At 36.9% G+C, this 17472-nt stretch overlaps 1 protein-coding gene across 3 annotated transcripts in view; it reads left to right on the top strand.

Annotated features, from left to right (window-relative positions):
* STK3 (serine/threonine kinase 3) overlaps nucleotides 1–17472 on the top strand; it is a 322689-nt gene that overhangs the window by 83801 nt on the left and 221416 nt on the right. For all 3 annotated transcript variants that reach the window (XR_009536406.1, XR_009536407.1, XM_060127883.1), the window contains exons 5-6: nucleotides 13467–13631; nucleotides 14150–14317. Coding sequence is in view for 1 of the 3 variants with exons in the window: in XM_060127883.1 (XP_059983866.1) it covers nucleotides 13467–13631; nucleotides 14150–14317 (333 nt within the window). In the remaining 2 variants the exon portion in view is untranslated. The remainder of the gene's footprint in view (nucleotides 1–13466; nucleotides 13632–14149; nucleotides 14318–17472) is intronic.

Here is a 17472-nt window from a genome sequence, read left to right as displayed (position 1 = left end):
GATGTTCAGATAAAGCCTTGCATGTAAGCTTAAGTATTACTTTTGAGATTTAGGTATTTCAGAAATTGCTACTTAACTCCTCCAGTCTCTCTAAACCATTGATTTTTAGCAAGGGGTTTTGGTCACCATCGTGTGTTGATTGTATCATGTATGTCATAAAAACTAATGAATGCTGAAACATTTGAGGAGTTCTGTAAAATTAGATATCTAAATGCAGTTTTAATATAATGGAGTAAACATTTATTGGCCGGGGCAGGTGGTACTAGGAAAAAGAAGGCAAAAAGAGGACTTTAAAAAAGCATTCATGTTCCTTTTAAAAGACATGTTTATTCTGCTTTTCCCACCCCTTATTATTGTAACCCTTTTGTTTGGGGGCAGAAAATAGAAATCAGCTTCAGAGATCTCATGCTGTTAAATATTTGGAATAACCTCTAGCAGTTCTAGAGTTGGTCACCAGTTTGTGCTTTATACAGACCTCTTTTCCAGGAACCTCCCTGCTTTTTGGTATCTACTTGAAATTTACTACATCAGTTTCAACTCTTGGTTATAAATTACAGAAAACTCATCCTAAACTGGCTTGAGCCAAGAAGGGAATTTATTTGCTCACATAACAAAAAATCTTTGCAGAGCTAGTTTCATGCATGGTTTGATTCAAGGTGAAAGGAATTACTTGGATTCGTCTCTTTGTCCTGATACTTCTGTATTGACTCCACTCTCAGACTCTTACCTTATAGTGACAAGATGGCTGCTAGCAGCTACCTGGATTATACCTTTCTAGTTGAAACCCAGCAGTGTTGTACCTCACTGCTTCTGAATGGGTCATGTACCTTTTTCTGTGGCCATTGGAATGTGATGGGGTAACTGGATTAGCTCTAGGACATGTGTCTAACCTGGAGCTAGGATGGAGCTGACTGCTAGAATTCATGGCCTGAGGATGGGGAAGTAGTGATTCCCTAAAGGGAGATGAGGGTATGTTAGCAGGAGAAGAGTGAATGGGTGTTCGAATGGCCCAAAATAACAGGTATATCTATGTATTTACCAAACCTAAAATCAAAACAAGATATATCAAGAATAAAACACACGCACGCGCGTGCATACAAAACCCTCTAAAATAACTCCCAAAATGAATGTTCAGTGTTAGAAGAGGTATCTGTTGACAGTGGCAGTTAAAACTGTGGGGTCCTCAACCTTTTCTCCCTTTTGTCACAGTAAGATACAGTAAGGGCTGTATCTCAAGGAGCCTGCTCCTCTGTGTCAGCAGTAAGTGTTTGCTGTAAGAATTCTGGAAAGTCTGCTTTTCAGGATTACAGATCCATAGTTTCATTTAGACAATGGTGGCCTAACCCTGTTTTTAGTTGTGGTGTCCATGGCCCCTTCTCTTATAAGGATTTTCTCAACCTGAACAGGTACTGCTGTTCAGTACTATACTAGAATCTCTGGAGAGTGAGTCCTTTTGTGTGGAAAGTAATTCTTGCTCCTTATTTGGTGTCTCCCATACAGTGAGATTCAGTTCTAAGTGTATTTCACACATGCCTCTTAAAGTTCCAAGCCACAGCATTAACATGACCATGCACTGTAGGATTAGACCCTTAGAATTTTTCATAGCAATCATGTGCCCCATCTTAATCTCTGATTAAATACATCATACGCATCACGCTCCATTACATCTTTTCTAAATCTTTTGATTGGATTATAAACACTTTTCTTTATGATCTTTCCACATTGCAAAATAGTCCCTCCAATAGACTTTCTCTTCTACCTTAACTAAGTAAATTAAACTTACAAAAGTATTTCCTTGGCTTCCCTTATTGGTAAGCTGCCCAGTCTTCACCTTAGTTGCTATATTTCTTGGCATTTCTCCCAGTTCTATTTCCCTTTCATAAGCCTGGCCCACCTTCGTGCACTTTATTTTTATATTGTACATTCCTCTCCTGGCAGACTGCCTGTCACTGCCAGATCTACGATGAGCCCTCCCTCCCTGTCGTAAGCCTGACCCATAGCGCACTGTGACAGTGGTTATTTGGAATGATGTGGTTTAGTGGAAGGACTCGTGGATGTGGAATCAGAAAACTAAACATCAGTTCCTGGGTTGTTATGTGTTAGCTCTGTGACCCTGGGTACGTTGTGTAACTCCTTTAAACTTCAGATGCCTAATCCTAAAATGGATCTAATATCATATTACTTGCGTTATCTACCTCAGTGTTTTCTTGTGAGGAACAAAGATGATGAGTGTCAGAGCATTTTGTAACCTATAAAGTTCTATACAAATGTAAATTGTGTTTTATTACTATTAAGGCAAAAACTTAAAAAGATGGGATTTAGTTTTTAATTATTAGTGATTTAAGAATTTTATGATATTTGTTGAAATAGTGGATATTCTCTAGTATTAGAAAAACATATTAAAAGATTGTTGTCTTATACAGTGAAATATTATTTAATCTTAGGAAGTCAAGAAATGTATGTAAGTTAATTTTCCAGAAAATGGAAATTCAGCTCCTTAGGTAGCAAATCTCTAATTTTAACAGTTTTAGATGGAGATCTTTTAAAACAGTATTGCATAATTCTTTAAACTTTTAGAATGTGTAAACTCCTCCCATTTTAATTATATAAATTAAGGGGAAAAAAAGTAATATGAGCACATTGGAAAACTTCCAAATAGTACAGAAGAGGAACTTAGCGTCTCCTTACTCACCCCTTAGTTTTACTTCCTGGAGGAGATGTCAGTTAGTTTCTTGTGGCTTCTTTCGGCACATATGTATGCATATTTTGTTTTAAACAAGGGATTTATACTGCATACGTGGTGTTCTATACCTTGCCTTTTTTTTTTTTAAACTTCTGATGTATCTCAGAGATCTTCCCGTACCAGTACATATAGGTCTGTGTGTATATAACAATGTATTTTTTTCAGTACTTTGGATAAAATGAGTTCCAACTCACCAATTTTTGTTGTTGTTGTAATCAAAGCTGCAGGAAACTTTCGTAGGTATTTATTGGTATACCTGTGTTGTGACGGCCATTGGATACCTGAAAAATGGAATTACTGGGTTAGAGGGCATGTTCATTTTTAATGACAATTCCTTTCTTTTTTTTGTTTTGTTTTGTTTTGGTTGAGAGGTGCTACCTAAGCCCTATGTTATTTTTTAGTGCTTAGGCAGTTTCAGTTTGAATTATGAAAGAAAGAATTTTGGATTTTGCTTTCAGTGCCTTCCTGCTTAACTGCATGCTTTGACATCGCTTCATCTCAAAATTAGAAATTTTGACTAAAAAAATCCATTGGGATTTTAAGCAAGTTTACATACCTATTAGCTACTACTGCAGTTGCTGCTGCTGCTACTACTACTACTGCTGTAAATGATTTTATTATTACATTCTCCACACTAGCTTACCTACTTTTAGTCTTTGGCTGAGAGTCTACTGTCACAGCTTCCTTCTTAAAAGTTGAGGTACAATCATACCATCTTTCCATTTAAAAATGTGTAGGCACGTAAAGCAGAACTGACCCCTAACCTACCTTTGCATTCTGCACTGTTTTCCTATACATGTTACAGTCAGACACAAAGAACTGGTACTGGATTTCTTTTATTTGTGTGCCCATTCCCTTTACACATACCTAGTATTCCATTCCCTCTTTTGTCTCCTGACAAACTTTGTTCATTCTTCAAGAGTCAGCTCAAAAGTCACCTCCTCTGTGAAGACTTCCTTGTATGGGGAGAGTGCTGTGGTGAGATTGTCAAGGCTGCAAGAACTGTATCGTTCAAGACCTTGAGGGTTAAAGTATATGGTTTGGATTTTCTTTTAAGAGTACTGGTTCTGGGCTTCCCTGGTGGCGCAGTGGTGGAGAGTCCGCCTGCCGATGCAGGGGACACGGGTTCGTGCCCCGGTCTGGGAAGATCCCACATGCCGCGGAGTGGCTGGGCCGGTGAGCTGTGGCCGCTGAGCCTGCGCGTCCGGAGCCTGTGCTCTGCAACGGGAGAGGCCACAACAGTGAGAGGTTCGCGTACCGCAAAAAAAAAAAGAGGACTGGTTCTGATTAATCACCTGCTGTCCTGGAGTGCTCCTATACCTAATCTTGTTGTAGCAGGCATTTTTTAATATTGTAATTATTTGTTCCTGTTCCCTTCCTTCCCCACTAAATTACAAGCACCACGAAGGCAAGGACAGTATAACAGGCTCTCAGTAAATTTTGTTGGTGCCTACCGTCTGTTTTTGTGTTTGGATATTAAATGAAATGATACCTGTAATGTGGCTGGTATAGTAAAAACTCAGTAAGTGTGAGTTGTTGATATTATCATTATCATCACTGGACAGATAAATCCTTACTTGGGGAATAAAGGGTGATTTCTTGAAAGAGGTGAGATTTGATCCAGGCCTTAAAAGACCATGTGAGGATTACACTGGTGAGTTTTGCTCAAATGGTTTTCAAAACTTCATGAAAAGTCACTGTGCAAGTTAAAACTTAAAATTTGATAATAAAGTTTCTATAGTTATCTGTCTGTCTATGGCATTTGAAAAGGGGAACTATGTCTCATTTTTTGGTTTGTTTCCTTAATAGATAGTAAGTACTAAATATAGAATTAATGTATTATTTTATATGCATAAATAATTATGTCAAACAGGCAGGATTTAGCTAAGATTGTCAAAGATTCATTTTTAGAAAGTTAAAATTCTTAATTTTGTATGAACTTACAAAGCCTTCCTTGAATTTGTTTTTACTAAAGTAAAAACATTAAGGCAGTACGTGTATTTTAAAACAGCTTGTGCATGTGCTCTTGAGACTCCTTGGTGGGTGCATTTTTATCAAAACCATATACACAGTGACATATTAAATGTATCATATTATTGTACTAATCATATGACTCTAGAAACAAAAGTAACCAGAGGACTAAAGCCTATCAAAACCATCTTTTTGTTTTTGTACAATGGGATTCTTTTTAAATTTGCCAATGAATTCATACCAGTATTGAAACCAGATGTAGACTTCCGTCTTTTAATGTATTAGCTCAGCTATAAAGTCTTATTTCCATCTCTGATTACTGAATATTTCATTCATGGTGTAGTATCACTCTCCCGTCCTCCTTTTTCTTTTTTTTTTTAAACTAGGCTCTAAAATACGATTCAAATGATTTTAAAATGACATTGCTGCATTTGTATAGTGACACATAAAATTAAATCTGTATTGTATTGACGATAACCTAATAAAATCCACAAATGAAGTACTCTGTTGATGAAGTTTTTCATTGGAATAGATTCTTTTTTTTTGCGGTACGCGGGCCTCTCACTGTTGTGGCCTCTCCCATTGCGGAGCACAGGCTCTGGACACGCAGGCTCAGCGGCCATGGCTCACGGGCCCAGCTGCTCCGCAGCATGTGGGATCTTCCCGGACCGGGGCACAAACCCATGTCCCCTGCATCGGCAGGCAGACTCTCAACCACTGCGCCACCAGGGAAGCCCATGGAATGGATTCTTAACAGATACTAGTAAAAGAAGTGTTAGCTGTGGTTTGAGAATGGATCTAAGCATTTTCATCTTAGAACTAAAATCTTGTGTTACCTCTTTCTGTATAAAGCAGATCCTCTCTTTTGTGTTTTTCTTTTCTCCCTAAATATTTTCAATATAAAACTCACGAGTTTGAAATCTATCTGATGAAAAGTCATAATTATAGAAATAAAGATACTACTTAAAATTTTTATAGTAATGGGAAGAAGTAGTTCTCTCTGTTGCCAAAAAGAAATCTATTTGGTAACTGGTTGTGTTTGTATGCAAATGAAATTTGTTAAAAACATTTAAAGATTGTTTGAAAACAAAACTCTGTTTAGGAAAATGACTGTCAACTAACTCCATTCCCCCTCCACCCCAAATAGTCCGTATGTGTCCAAAGGATACAAAATAAACATCTAGATCAAGGCCTACATCTAGGAAGGCCTGCACTCCTTCCTTTCCTAGTCTCCATTAGTGACACAAAATACGTGTAGAATGGTTTAAATGTTGATATAGATATTGTCCTTTTCCAAAGTTCATTTGCTACCATTGATATTTAAAAGAGACCAAGTAAACATTTTTTGCTCCAAATTTGCTAAGATTTACCTGCATTTTGACACTTACAAGGCTGAAATTTGGCCCATCACTTTTTTTTTCTTTCTCCAAACTCCATTTCTTATCGAAGCCTATTTAATAAGATTCAGTGCACTTTCTTTTTAAATTTATGTACAGAAAACTTCACATTTTGGGGTGTACAGTTCTAAGACTTTTGACAAGTGTATAAAGTCTTGTGAGTACCACCAACATCAAGATATAGAACAGACAGCCCCACACCCCCCAACACCCAGTCCTGCTGTGTGTTTATAGTCACCCCTCTCTCCACACTTAATCTCTGGCCACCGCTGATCTGCTTTTTGTTCCTATAGTCTTTTTTTTTTAACATCTTTATTGGAGTGTAATTGCTTTGCAATGCTGTGCTAGTTTCTGCTGTATAACAAAGTGAATCAGCTATACACATACATATATCCCCATATCCCCTCCCTCTTGCATCTCCCTCCCACCCTCCAGGTGGACACAAAGCACCGAGCTGATCTCCCTGTGCTATGAGGCTGCTTCCCACTAGCTATCTGTTTTACATTTGGTGGTGTATATATGTCCATGCCACTCTCTTATTTCGTCCCAGCTTACCCTTCCCCCTCCCCATGTCCTCAAGTCCATTCTCTCTGTCTGCGTTTTTATTCCTGTCCTGCCCCTAGGTTCTTCAGAATCATATATATATTTTTTAGCTTCCAAATATATGTGTTAGCATACGGTATTTGTTTTTCTCTTTCTGACTTACTTCACTCTGTATGATAGACTCTAGGTCCATCCACCTCACTACAAATAACTCAATTTTGTTTCTTTTTGTGGCTGAGTAATATTCCATTGTATATATGTGCCACATCTTCTTTATCTATTCATCTGTCGATGGACACTTAGGTTGGTTCCATGTGGCTATTGTAAATAGAGCTGCAATGAGCTCTGTGGTACATGACTCTTTTTGAATTATGGTTTTCTCATGGTATATGCCCAGTACTGGGATTGCTGGGTTGTATGGTAGTTCTATTTTTAGTTTTTTAAGGAATCTCCATACTGTTCTCCATAGTGGCTGTATCAGTTTACATTCCCACCAACAGTGCAAGAGGGTTCCCTTTTCTCCACACCCTCTCCAGCATTTATTGTTTGTAGATTTTTTGATGATGGCCATTCTGACTGGTGTGAGGTGATACCTCATTGTAGTTTTGATTTGCATTTCTCTAATGATTAGTGATGGTGAGCATCCATTCATGTGTTTGTTTGATCCATCACTTTTTACCATTTTTCTCATCTTAGTGGAAGGAAGGAAAATGGGCCTCACTTGATATCTGAGTGCCACTTCATAGCTATCATATTTCTATTCTTCAGTTAATTATTTGAGTTACTCTACTGATGGTCTTTCCTTTCTCTGGACAGGGAACTACTTTTCTTATTCAAAGCCTAATTTTAATGCCAGTTCCTCTTTCCTTCCCTAATTAATCACTGTCTACTCTGGTTCCATTTCACTTTGAAAGTGCTTTTTATAGTAGTTTGTAAGTCTGTCTTTCATGCTAGGTTGGAACTCCATGAGGTTAAAAGTTAGAGATGTTTTAAATTCAACATAGAGCAGGTGCTTAATAAATGTTTTTTCAGAGAATGAATGTTTTCTAGGGCTTTTTGGAAAATATACTTTCTTAGATCACTGTTACACATGGCTTATACTCTTATACATGCCACACATGTTATTCTCAGCAACACTGTGACCCGTATGGGATAATTTTACAATTGATACTTCGTTATTTTGATTTGCTTTTCTTTGATAATTAGTGCAGTTTAATATTTTTCATGTATGTTAACTAGCCCTATTATAAGTTTTGTGAATTGCATATTCATTTCCTTGCCTATTTATTTATTGAGATTTTATTGCTTTTCTTGTGAGCTCTTTATGTTCTAAGTAAGTCTGTATACTAAGTATCTTACTGTATTTGCTGTGAATATTTTTCTGTTTTCTAAGCTTATAGTTTTTATATAGACAAAGCTAATAAATTCTCATAATTCTTTGCTTTTATTGATTAGAAACTCTTCTTGCCTACTGATTTGATACTTACTTTGATTTTTGTTTACTTTTATTTAACTGTTTTTAAAATAATTCATCTATGTGTTCTTTTTGGTGGGATTAAGCATCTGTTTTCAATAAAATACTCAGAAAGCTACCTCTGATGTCTTCAGTTAAGGTTACTTTTCAGGCTAGGTGAGTCTGCTTACTTGCTGAGTTCATTTACAGGTATACTTGTTTTGTTTGGCCGGCACACCATTTAAAATAATTTAGATTTGAATGCTAAGATGCAGTAGGCATTCTGCCTGGTACACAGGGCTGCTGTTCAGTTTTACTGTTTGTTTCTGGCTGGTATCTATTCTTACTGTTGTTAACCACTGTAGCTGTTCTGACTGGTTGGCTTTATGGCTCATGACTGTTCTGATTACACATTGCTTTTACTCTTTGTCAGATACATATTTTGAATATCACCTTTGGAACAAGCCTTGCAACTCCCTATTTTCTTATATTGAGACTAGTTCATGTATTCATGTTTGTGACATCTGGCAGTGATGTGATAGTCTATAGAGTATAGACTATCCCACTACTATAGAGTCAGAAGACAGGTGGGCTTGCCCCTTAAGTAGTTGTGTTTGACAGACCACTCAATTTCTCTGAATTTGTTTCCTCATCTATAGAAAGGGACGCTAAAGTGTTTGTTTATTTAATTGTGTGAAATGCACATAAAATACTCTATAACTTTAAAGTAATATAAAATTTTAAGTCAACATTATATTTCTGTGTTCTAGAAAATACTTGTTTACTTGTTTATTATTGTTTAAAATGATTTTATTGAGGGATAGAAACCTTTCATTTTGTAGTTGAAGTTAAAAGGCTTAAAGTGCAGGTACATTTGAGCCTTAATATTCAGATGGATTGTTAAAATAATACTGTACACAAATAATTTTAAATTAAGACTTATCCATGTACTGGTATGAATGATTGGATATTGCATCATGTTTTTTGATTAGGGGAAGATATGAAATGACCCCCTGAAGTAGGAGGAGAAAAGCATAATGGGAGAGAGGCTTTAGAAACTTTACACGTTTGCTTCAGATCAGTCCTCTCTACCTTTAATAATTCAGGACCAAATACAGGCTGTGGCCTTAGGTATTCTTGTAAGCTTTGTAAAAACTAGGACAGTTAGTTTCTTCACCACTGTATACCCAGCACCTTGAACAGGATTTACACGAGAGAGCCAGTGAAGTAGATACTTGTTGAAAGAATAAAAATGGATGTCCAAATTAGTGTGAATTTATTATTTATTATAGTCTTTTGTTAAGAAAAGACCATGAAGATCTTGTTTTGTTTTGTTTTGTTTTGTTTTTTTTTTTTGCGGTACGCGGGACTCTCACTGCTGTGACCTCTCCCGTTGCGGAGCACAGACTCCAGATGCGCAGGCTCAGCGGCCATGGCCCACGGGCCCAGCCGCTCTGCGGCATGTGGGATACTCCCAGACCGGGGCACGAACCCGTGTCCCCCTGCATCGGCAGGTGGACTCTCAACCACTGCACCACCAGGGAAGCCCGACTATGAAGATCTTTTGTTAATTTGTTATAAAATCATAGAGTTGGAATGAACTTTTGAAGTCTTCTAGCATTCAGTGCTTTACAGCAATGACATCAGGTAGATCCTGAGACCTTGAAGTATAGTAAGTCAATTTAATTCTGAACTTTCTCTAATGCAGATCTGAAATATAGGGTACAGGAGCAGAGACAACAAATCAAGGAGTTAATGAAGGATTAGTTACATATTGGTTGGAAATAGTGAACTGCTAAGAGGATAAAAATTGAGGTCTAGGTAACTGAAAAGGTCAGCATTGAAGTAACTAAACACGACACAGTTTTTTGGACTGGTACTGCTTTTGTAACACCCCAAGCTCTTTAATCTTTATCCAGGAATGTGGAATAGGGAGAGGGGAGAGAACCCAGGCCCATATGACAGCACCACCATCTCTGCAGTGGTGTGGTGTGGTGGCCCTCAGCAGCACTCCTGCCTCCACTCCCCCACCGTGGCTGCAAACCACTAATTAAAAAAACTGGGAACATCAGTTGTGAATTTCTCTTTTCTTTTAGTAACTACAAGTCTGTACCCATTCATTAATTATTTATTGAATGCTAACTGTATGCCAGGCATGGTTCCAAGCATTGTGGATACCTTGGTGAACCAAAGATCTCTGCTCTTGTGGACCCTTTTCTTAGTGCACTGCTGTTCAGTACAAACATAACACAAGCCACATATGTAATTCTAAACTTTCTAGCATCCACATTTAAAAAAAAAGTAATAGGTGAAGTTAATTTTAATAATGTATTAAATATATTAATATGTAATATTAATGTTATAACATCTAATAATATTTTATTAATATCAATAGCTTATATTAAACATTAACAGATTTTAAATAAAATAATTAATATAATATATACATATCATGTAAAAGTGTAAGCAGTATGTAAGTTAGTAATGAGATACCTTACATTCTCTTTTGGTACTAGGCCTTGAACTTTGGTGTATATTTTACATTTATATCATATCTCAATTTGGGTTAGCTATGTTTCAAATGCTGGGGAGCTACTGTATTGGATAGTGCAGCTTCAGAACATACCGCTTGCTGTCTGTGGACCATGAAGTCAGACCATCTGGTCTGAGGTAGAGAATCAGTTCCTGGAAGTATTAGAATTTTCAAATAATCCAGACTCTTTACCCATGACCTGCAAAGCTTTGCATGATCTGTACAATACTTTATGACAATATATATTGGTGTTGTATTTAAAGGTAAACCACCTGGCAATTTGCTTAGAAATTTTAACATGATAAGGGTTTTTTTTTTTAATTGAGGTGAAACTCATATAACAGATTTACCATTTTAAAGTGAAAAATTCCTTGGCATTAGTGCATTCACAATGTTGTGTAATTACTACCTCTGTCTAGTTCCAAAATATTTTCATCAACCCCTATTCATTAAGCAGTTTCTCCCCATTCCCCCTCTTTCCCTAGCTCCTGGCAAGTACCAGTTTGCTTTCTTTCTCTATGGATTTACCTATTCTAAATATTTCACATAAATGGAATCATACAATATGTGCCCTTTTGTGCCCAGCTTAATGTTTTTGAGGTCCATCCACATGTCCATACTTTATTCCTTTTCACGACTGAATAATATTCCATTCCATTGTATGTGTATACCATAATTTGTTTATCCATTCATCTGTTCATAGATATTTGGGTTGTTTCAACATTTTGGCCATTGTGAGTAGTACTATGAACATTCATGTATGTATTTGTTTGAGTACCAGTTTTCAATTCTTTTGAGTATTTACCTAGGAATGGGATTGCTGGGTCATATGGTAATTTTGTGGTTAACTTTCTTAAAAAAACTTTCCAAAGAACTTAAATATTGCTTTCCACAATGGTTGCACCAGAAATGCATGAGAATGTCAATTTTTTCACATTCTTGCCAGCACTTGTTACTTTCTATTTTTTAAAATTTTATTATAGCCATCCTAGTGGGTGTAAAGTGGTACCTTATTGTGGTTTTGATTTGCATTCCCTAATGACCAATGATGATGATGTTGAACATCTGTCTTTTTATGTGTGACCATTTGTATATCTTCTTTGGAGAAATGTCTATTCAAGTCTTTTGCCATTGGGATTGTTGGCCTTTTCTTGGTTGAGTTAGAAGAGTTCTTTATATATTCTGGATTCCAGACTCTTATCAGATACATGCTTTGCAAATACTTTCTCCCATTCTGTGGGTTGTCTTTTCACTTTCTTCATAATGGCCTTTAATGCACAAAAGTTTTTAATTTTGATAAAGTTCAGTTTTATCTGTATTTTTCTCTTGTTGCTCGTGCTTTTGATGCTGTATCTAATGATACATTGCCCAACCCAAGGTCGTGGAGTTTTACCCTTAATGTTTTCTTCTAAGACTTTTGTGGTTTTAACTCATATTTAGGTTGTTGATCCATTTTGAGTAAATTTTTGTATATGGTGTGAGGTAGGAGTCCAACTTCAGTTTATTTTACATGTGAATATCCAGTTCTTCACCCAAGTTATTTCTTGACATGAACCACTGCGGGATTGGTGGTGGTGGAAGCAAGCTTCTTCCAGTAGTTATTTTCACATTTTACATAGTCTTCATATTTTTATATTTTCAATTTTTACTGTATCTTCCTGTTATCCCACTGTGTGGGGGGGCATTTGAATTCTTTCTGAGTTTCTTTTTTTTTTCCCTTTCTCTCTCTCTCATATAGAGCAATGTCCTCTATCTCTGTATAAATTGAGATTCTTTCCTTTCTCTCAACTTATTTCTTTGGGTTATGCTTATAGTGATTATGCTTATAGTGTGAAGTAGGTTTTATTATCCTGAGCTATTGATATTACTTGATGTATTTAAAAACTAAGAGGATATTTTTGATAAAAATAGGGACTTTCACAGGTTGCACTTGAATAAGGTTTGTCAAGAGAGGCATGGTGGTTAAAAACATAGATTATGATTAAAGGGGACTCACATCTTGGTTCAATCTTACTTGTGTGTGACCAGAAGGAAGTTACTGAACATGTGTAATAACTTCATTTGTCAAATGGTGATAATAATAGTATTTACCTTATAGGGTTGTTATAAGGATAAATGAGATAATGCATGCAAACTCTTAGCACAATGCCTGGTACAGATAGCACTGCCTCTACTGCGACAACTACTAAGAATCTTTTTTCCCTCCTCTCTCCTCCTTGGCCTTCTTTTCTCCTCCCTCCTCCCTTTTCCTTCCCCTGACAGCCTTTGTTCGTGTTCCCATTTTCCTAGTCTTTCTCTGACATTTCCATTTTTGAGTTCTCATTATTAGGGTCAGAAATCTAGGACCTGGGTGGATTAGGAGTGAGCTGGCTGGAAGGAGGAGGAGTGGTATTGGTGTGAACACTTCATGCAGGAGACTCTTGGCAATCCACCCTTTCTCATTTCCTCTCTTTTATGTAACACTGTTGGTTTCCATTTTCATCAGTAATTGGAGGCACCACAGGGAAGGGTGTCTGAATTTACTTTTTCAGGACAAATAGCTGCAATATTGCCACCTCAGTGTTAGGTGATATAGGGAATAGTGATTTCTTAGGGTCATGTTGTTTCTTGAGATATGTTATATGTTAGGAATGACATTGATAATTTTAAAGAAAGGCGAAATTGAATGATGACATTTTCTTTCATCAGAAGTTCTCAGTACTTTACCTTTTAGCCTTTTCCTAGAGGCTAACGGTCTTTAGAAAGAAGTGCTTGTTAACAGTGCTCTCTTGTAAGTGTTTATCTAACATGGCATTTCAATTGAGTTTTTAAAATATTTCTTTCCAGTTAACAGAAGATGAAATTGCAACTATTCTTAAATCTACTTTGAAAGGACTAGAATATTTACATTTTATGAGAAAAATACACAGAGATATAAAAGCTGGAAATATTCTCCTCAATACAGAAGGACATGCAAAATTGGCGGATTTTGGAGTTGCTGGTCAGTTAACAGTAAGTGTAATACTTTTGGAAACACTTTTGGTTTATATGTCCAGGTTTGAGTATGACTAAACTTTGATAATATATTTTGGGGGTTATGGAAAGAAATGCGTAACTCCATTATTATCAGGGAGAAGGAGCCATTATTTACATATTATTTATTACTTTCATTTACAATTTAAGAGACATTGAATGAATATGAAAATATATATTGTCATCAAAATGCTTAAATATTCAGAAAGGAAAGCTACATTTGTTCATTTCTATAGCTTTTATTGTTATAGTACTATCTTTAATGACTGTCTTTAATGAAGGTAGTGGAGATAAGTTACTTGTGGACTCTTGGTTTTTTCAGAATTCAAAGTTTCTAAGTATGTCATGTCACAACTAGTTGAAATTTTAGGAAAATAGTTTCAGATATAACCTGTAGTATTTGAGGCTTTCAGATATGTAGTTTAAAGAATATGTTGGCAAATACATTTCCTTAGTGTTTTTGTAGTAATATTTATGTCTGTGTAATGCTTTTGCAGGATACAATGGCAAAACGCAATACTGTGATAGGAACTCCATTTTGGATGGCTCCTGAGGTAATTCAAGAAATAGGCTATAACTGTGTGGCTGACATCTGGTCCCTTGGCATTACTTCTATAGAAATGGCGGAAGGAAAACCTCCTTATGCTGATATACATCCAATGAGGGTAAGAAAATGTCAGTGTTAAAAGTGTTGACGTTTTGTAATGTCAGTGTAAATAAATATAGAGTAAAAAAGTTCATTTGAATTTGGGTTCTGTGCAAAAAATAGTAAAATTATCTGTCAGGGTTAGTGACTGTTTGTTAACTTATTTCCTGCCTCGTAACCTTATTTGGGGGAAAAGAAGTGAAGTCTGTATTTCTCTCTACGGTCGCTGTTTTTCTCCCCCAAAAGTATACCTGTTAAATTTCCCCATAATTTTAATAGAAGAAAGGGTTGGTAAACCCCACTACATTATTCAGTTCATCGTATTCTGAATGTAGTAGTGGGAGGCTTGGAAGAAATCGCTTCTTTTCTACCCACCCTGCATATGGTACCTTTTTGTGTTTTTGTTTCTCCGTTTTTCCTTCTCTGGTCTGGCTAATGTTAAAAAAAAAAATCCTGATTTCTAACATTGCTATGTGTAGGTGAATTAAACGTATTTTTTTAGTGCTTAGTGAGAAAATGGAATTCCTTTTTTGAACATTATTATATGCTTCTATGAACTCCTTTTCTAGGATAAATTTTAGAGTTTTAAATGCATACCTTGCATATTCAAGTCTAATTGCCAATGCTTTATGGTTTGTGATGATGATAGTTTTAAAATTTATTAGTATGTGAATCTCAATTCATTATAGATAAGTACATTTATCTTTGTAAACTTATTGCCCTCTAGTGGCTGTATTCAATTCAAGAAGAAAGGATATAGGAATGAAGGGAGAAAAGAGGTGGGGGAGACAGAGAGAGTATGTGTGTGTGTGAAGAAGAGAAGAGAAGATGGTTTCAGGGTGATTGGAGAAATGTGTGAAGTAAACGGATGGGAGGAAAAAGAATGCAACATTTTAGAATATTTGAAGAAGAATAAATTAGAATTATATCTGATATTACAGTGCTATTGTGGATTGAATTTCAAGTGTAGGTAATAGTGTACTATACTGAAATATTTAAAAATCTGCCTGCCACTTAAAGATAATTCTTTGAGGAATATAATAGAGTATGCATCTTCCTTGTACATACAAATTCCTCTTGCTAAAGTGAAACATAAAAATAGCATGAATTGTTTGTTTGAAAATACTAAAATGAAATATAACAAGGTCAGCATAAAATCAACAACACAAATTCTCATTTCTTTTCTAATTAGTAAATATCTTTTGTACTTTTAGTTAGAATGTTTTTAGGGTGATCCTCAAACTAGATGTGTTTGAGTTTCAGTTAGTGAGGTTAGCTAAACTATCCAAGACAGCCTGAGGACAGCCCAGGACTCAGATTATTACTGTTCTGCTTCCTCCAGTATAAATCTCATTTTTTTCCAGCCAAATAGTTCCACATACTAAGTTTGACCATGTGGTAGTCTCTCTAGCAGGTAGTAAAGGATTTAAAAAGTAAAACACACTCAGAGTAGCTTCCCTCATCGCAAATTACATGACACTACTCTTTTACAACCAAGTATACTCCTAATCCAACATGATTTCTTAAAAAAAAAAAAAAGACATACAAAAGAAAATATATATCCATGTCTAAGAATTGAAAACTGAGTCAACCATTTTTTTAATTAAAAAAAATAAAAAAGAATCCAGGACCTCCTTCCTGCCCAATTAATAGTAAAATCAACTTGAGAAATTCTGGAAGACTTGGCTTGGTTAGGGGTGCCAGTTAAGTAATACCCATACACGGCATACTTACACATCTTCCATCTCCCAGTTCCTACTGTATGTGACTGGGTGGACACCTGGCCCATCTTAGTGTGTGTGCATGCCACTGCCTATTGGAAGATTACTCACAAGCATTTAACATGGGGGGCAGAGGACAGGTATCTTCATTTTGTCTGGGAGTGGACAAAGGGATATGGGTGTGTTAATTCACAGAATTAAAATGTCTTGATGGGAATGTCTTGGATGACGACTTCTCTTGTAAAGCTTAATATAGCAGGGTGCAGCCTTTCTTTGTGGTCTGATGTCTCGGTGTCCCTGTCGGGGTGCCATGCCGTATCCTAGAGACACTGGCCAGGAGCATGCGCCAGCCATACTCCTGCCCTGACCTGATGGGGGGCTTCAGCACTTCGCCCTCTGACATCGTATGGCTAGAAATCGCGACTTAGGGGTGAAGCCCAGGATCCCCTTTTTCTCCCGCTTTACATAGTTAAATTTTGGCTTGAATGACATGTTCCGTGCTCATGAAGTCTACTTTCTTACTTTTCATTTTATCTTTTTACCCCCTATGGTAATTTCCTAGGGTTGTCATAACAAATTACCGCAAATTTGGTGGCTTAAAACAATAGAAATTTATTCTCTTACAATTCTGGAGGCCAGAAATTTGAAATGAAGGTGTTGACAAGGCAGCACTCCTTCCAGAGGCTCTAAAGGAGACTCCATTTTTGGCCTCTTCCAGCTTTTGGTGGCTGGCTGCCAGAAATCCTTGGCATTCCTTGGATTGTAGCTGCATCACTTCAGTCTCTGCCTGCATCTTCACATTAACCTTCTCCTCTATGTGTCTGTGTATTTTCCTCTTCTGTCTGTCTCAAATTTCCCTCTGCCTTCCTCTCAAAAGGACACTCGTCACTGGATTTAGGGCCCACTCCAATAATCCAGGATGATCTCTTCCTGCAAAGATTTTTTTTTTATTTCAAATGAGGTCCCATTCAAAGGTTCTGGGGATTAGGATGTAGACATATCTTTTGGGGGCTGCTTTTCAACCCACTATATCCTCTATAATCTGTTCTCTTTTTTCAAATTGTATATCGTTTAAGATCAGTAATGAGTAATTTCAGGACGTATCTCCTTGTCTTTCTTTAACCAATTTTTTTTTTATTGTGGTAAAAAACACATAACATAAAATATACCATTTTAACCTTTTTTTTTTTTTTTTTTTTTTTTGCGGTACGCGGGCCTCTCACTGTTGTGGCCTCTCCTGTTGTGGAGTACAGGCTCCGGACGCGCAGGCTCAGCAGCCATGGCTCATGGGCCCAGCCGTTCCGCGGCATGTGGGATCTTCCCGGACCGGGGCACAAACCCGTGTCCCCTGCATCGGCAGGCGGACTCTCAACCACTGCGCCACCAGGGAAGCCCTAACCATTTTTAAGTATACAATTCAGTGGCATTAAGTACATTCACATCACACTGTCTA

Source organism: Lagenorhynchus albirostris, chromosome 17 (assembly GCF_949774975.1).
Source record: "Lagenorhynchus albirostris chromosome 17, mLagAlb1.1, whole genome shotgun sequence".
NCBI lineage: Eukaryota > Metazoa > Chordata > Mammalia > Artiodactyla > Delphinidae > Lagenorhynchus > Lagenorhynchus albirostris.
The sequence above is the reverse complement of the archived record's forward strand: the minus strand, read 5'-3'. Positions and strand labels throughout refer to the sequence as shown.